The sequence below is a fragment of the Pteropus vampyrus genome, unplaced genomic scaffold (assembly GCF_000151845.1).
Source record: "Pteropus vampyrus isolate Shadow unplaced genomic scaffold, Pvam_2.0 Scaffold121, whole genome shotgun sequence".
NCBI classification, from domain to species: domain Eukaryota; kingdom Metazoa; phylum Chordata; class Mammalia; order Chiroptera; family Pteropodidae; genus Pteropus; species Pteropus vampyrus.
The window spans coordinates 3524122-3528779 of NW_011888902.1; the positions used below are offsets into that span (position 1 = coordinate 3524122).

General features: G+C 43.4%; 1 protein-coding gene across 1 annotated transcript in view; it reads left to right on the top strand.

The window, feature by feature from the left end:
* MARC1 (mitochondrial amidoxime reducing component 1) overlaps positions 1-4658 on the top strand; it is a 14339-nt gene that overhangs the window by 2381 nt on the left and 7300 nt on the right. The window contains exons 2-3 of the mRNA XM_011366149.1: positions 3158-3320; positions 4279-4419. Coding sequence (XP_011364451.1) covers positions 3158-3320; positions 4279-4419 — 304 coding nt within the window. The remainder of the gene's footprint in view (positions 1-3157; positions 3321-4278; positions 4420-4658) is intronic.

Here is a 4658-nt window from a genome sequence, read left to right on the forward strand (position 1 = left end):
GTCACAACAAACAATGCAGTTAACTGAAAAGTGTCAGAAGACCCCCAAATGTTCATAAAATGCAACACCCATACAGTTTCTATAATATCCTAGACATAATAATAATATGCTCCTATTTTAATTGGGTGGGTTTTGATGATTCTAAAAGGAATATATATTCATAATCGAAAAATTGGAAAATACCAAAAAAGGGGGGGAAAAACCCATCTGAAATAACTATAATTAATATTTTGACGTATTTCCTTTCTGTCTCTATAGCTAATACTTTTAACACCAACTCGAACTAACACAAAAATTCTGAGTCTCAGATACCGCTATCTACTGAAGTTGATACATTGAGTATTTTTTCTTATTGTTTAGAACATCTTCAAAAATGCCATTCTTCATATTGGCAAACATTTCATTCTGTGAGTGCCCTTTATGCATTTTAACTTGTCCCCAAGATTAAACATTTGAATTGTTTTCAGTATTTTCCCAAGTGGGAAGAAGACTGTGATAAATATCTTGTAAGAAATCTTTGTTCATATCTCTTACTATTTCCTTAGGGAAAAAATTTTCACAATAGTTTTGTTAGAAACGAGAGTATGGATCCTAGACTTTCGCTATATGTTGCTAAATTGTTTTGCAGAATGACAAAACCAGGTACGTGGCCGCCAGCGGTTCATGGGCATACCTGTCTAATTACATCCCGACCATTATGTTAAAAAATATGTTGCCATTCGGAAGGGAAAAATGGTAATTTCTCATCGATTTAATTTCAATTTTTAATACGCCTGTTAGGATTTGTATTTCATGTCTCTCCATTTCCTGGTCCCTATTTGTCTGCCATGGTTAGATACTCAGCCGGACTTTGCAGTGGTGAAAATTTTTTCCGTTTAATTTTTTATCCATTGGGAATGGTGTGGAAACATTTTTCACGGACCCTTACAGGCTTCGGCTTGTGTTTCAAAGACTAAACAGGAAACGTGTTTAAAAATTGCAAAACGAGAAGGCTTAGACTCTTCGGGCAAAGATGTCAAGGATGCTTCGGACTCAGGTTCCTTTACGGCCCTTGTGGTATCTCTTGTGGCATCTGGAATTGTAACGTCAGCCCAGTTCCCTAAAGATTTCTGATGAGTTTTGGGGGCCCTGGGGTGACAAGGCCATGATCATAGCCAGTAGACCTGCTTATTACTTGGTGTCCGCACAAGCCATGCCAGACACTGAGGGGAAAAAGGGAATTAGAGACTTTGGAAGGTGAGCAGCCTCAAATCGTGGCTGCGGTATCTCCGTCAAAGGTTTTGGGAACATTTGGACTTTTTTCCCTTGGATTTTTCTGGACAGTGTGTCACAGCCGAGGCTGCTCAGAACACAGGAGAAACGTGAGGGGATAAGGAAGATAACAAGGAACAAAATTCTGCTCATTTAAAAGCCTCAGGTTCCGGATGTTTAAACGAACTTGAACCCCCAGACCTGCACATAGAGGCCGCCATGGAAACAAGCATCAGGTCAAGAGGGCCGATGTCTTAAATTTTTGTAATGAGCAAATATGGATGCAAATGCTTTAACTTAGTGAAGATAATGGTTGTCAGCTGCCTTCCTAGGCAGCCTTCATCCTCCTATAAGGGCACACTGTGGGCTGCTGAGGGGCTTTGATGGCAGTCGGGATTTGACTCCAGAGATAAGAGATTTTTTTTTTTTTTTTTACCCAGACACTAGAAAAGAGACATCTAATAGGAAGGTGGCCTTCAAGGCTGCCTTTGTCCCTAGATTTTGGTAGCGCAGCCGTGGCTCGAGATGCTTCAGAAATGAACATCTTAGATGGTCCGCTGCTCACACGCGCTCGTGCGCACACACGCACACAGGCTAACCTCTCACACACACTGGGTTCTGGAAATCTCCGCCCTCTTGCGGTAGATTTGATATTTGGAGGAAGCGTGTGAGTCATTGGGAGCTAAGTTGGGTAAACAAGGAGGTGATCAAGACACATAAGATGATTTTTCTTTTTTTTTTTTGGTTTAGAAAATGAAGTTAGATTCCCAGCAGTAGGGCTCATTTCTCATGAGTCTTCTAAGTTGTTTCTGATTAATGTTAGGATGATTCTATTGCTTCCCGAGGTGACTACTTTGCAAGGTCAAATGCATTTGGATGTATGAATTTTGGCATTTTTATTTTGGTCATTTCCATTCCACTTCATCTTGACCCAGAATAGAGGAAGGCGGGTAGATGCTCCTGGTTTTTATTGATCAAAGAGTCTCATTACTCTGTAGGTGTAGCACGTGAACTTCAACCCTCTGACTTTTAGGTCCATTTAGAACGGATGGGAAGGAGGAAATAAAATATCTTCGTTTGTGGATAATATGATATTATATAGAGAAAATCCCAAAGACTCCACTAAAATACTGTTCGATCAACAAATTTTTTAGTAAAGTTACAGGATAAAAAAAAATCAGCACATGGAAATCAGTTGTGTTTCAAAACACTAACCACAAAAGATCTGAAAGAGAAATAAAGAAAACAATTCCATTCGCAACGTCAAAAATACTAAAAGACTCAGAAATTTAACCAGTGAGCTGGAACATCTGTGCGTTGAAAACTCTAAGACATTAATGAAAGAAATTGAGGAGACAAATAAATGGAAAGATAGTCCATGTTCACAGATTCGAGGCAATCCCTATCAACATTCCAATGGCATTTTTCACAGGAATAGGAAAAAAGCAATCCTAAAATTTGCATGACTCTACAAAAGGCCCCAAGTAGCCAAAGTAATCCTGCGAAAAACAAGAACGGAGCTGAAGGCATCTCACTTCTTGCTTTCAAACTATACTCCAAAGCTACAATAATCAAAACAGTACGGTGCTGTCCTAAAAATAGACACGTAGATAGATCGATGGAACAGAATCAAGAGCCCAGAAATAAACCCATGCCTATGTGGTCAACGAATGGTTGTCGAGAAAGCCAAGAATAATCAGCGGGGAAGAACAGTCTCTTCCATGAGCTGTTTTGGGGAAACCGGCTATTCGCAGAGGTGGTGCCAGGCTAAACCGATGTCTCCTGGCAGTTAGGGAGTGACAGGGACATCACAGCTTGCTGTAGCTATTCTGATATGAGTAGGACATGGAGGGGCGCCCAGATTTTCAAAGCCATGCCCAGCCTTCTCTCTTGTCACCCCCCGCAGAGTGCACGGCCTGGAGGTGGAGGGCAGGGACTGCGGTGAGGCCGCAGCCGAGTGGGTCACCAGCTTCCTGAAGTCACAGCCCTACCGCCTGGTACATTTTGAGCCTCACATGCGACCGAGAAAGCCTCACCAAATACATGATGTATTCCGGGCCAAAGATCAGGTCAGAGGAGGGCCCCTCGGCTTGGGACTTTGGGGTGGCCTATGGGGGGCAGGCTTCCTTGGGAGCTGAGCGCCGTCCACCTCCAGCCCATCCGGTAGGGGTGCATTTCTGCTGAGCTCAGACCTTGTTTTGCCAGGTGACCCCCGAGCAATAACCATAGGCAAAAATCAAGCCCTTCCCTCGGGAACGTCATCTTTGCTTCTTGATTTGGGGGTGACACCCACGTCGTTGCCCATGGACACCTACCTTCCTATTTACGGAAGCCTTCCGGTGCCATTTGGGTTTCAGGACTGTTCTATGCCAGTATCTTTCCAGTCCATTCTGTTATTGCATGTGGAGGCCAACCTTTTTACTGTTCGAATGCAATTAAGACAATGAGTGTGGGACAGAGATCCACAGACTTAAAACGACCAGCCCTTAAAAACACAAGGCTATAAGGACTCATCGTGACAGTAGGGTTGGTAGCACGATGCTGTGAAACTCAATGACCAGGGCTTTGATAATCAGAGCCAGCAAAAATACTTATTAAAAGAATCAGAGTCAGCAAAAATACTTATCAATGATTTGCAGGTAGCATAAAAAATAACTATCCACAGAATCGGTGAATATTTCTTTTGATCACACGTAACAAGGTCATCAAACCCAACCGCCTTACTAACCATGTGAAAAACGAGAGGCTTAGAAAAGTAGAGTGAATTCCCCAAGGACACTTGCTAGGTGATGGTTCTAGGATCCTGGAACTAGCCTAAGTCCTCTTCACTCCATCATGGAATCCCTGTGATCTGCAAGGCTCTTTAGAGCTACTGAATCGCTGTGACTTTTTCTATAAAAAAAAACTAGAGAAAGCCTTAGAAAGATTGTGTGCCTGGGGGGGGTGGGGGGCGAGGGGTCCAGGAACTGGAAGCTCCGAGAGACTCTTTCGTGGGCCACGTGGGATGACGACTGCTCTCCCCAGCAGATCGCTTACTCAGACACCAGTCCGCTCTTGATCATCTCTCAGGCGTCGCTGGCGGATCTCAACTCCAGGCTCGAGAAGAAAGTCAAAGCAGCTAACTTCAGGCCCAGTATTGTCATTTCAGGGTGTGGCGTCTACGCAGAGGTAACTATGTGGCTCCTTGCCCGTTTTCCTTGGATGTAACTTTTTTTTTTTTTCCCAAGGTATGAGTCTTTCAGATTAGATTAGATTCTTCCCAAATATGCGTTATTTATCGGGCCTCTTCTACACGCCGGTTCAGTTTTTCGATTTCCTGAGCATCTGATCGGTGCAGACTTCTGTGTGGACACAAATATAGACGAGGCGGAGGTGAGATGTCAAGGAGCAGTTCAGGGTCTGAGGCG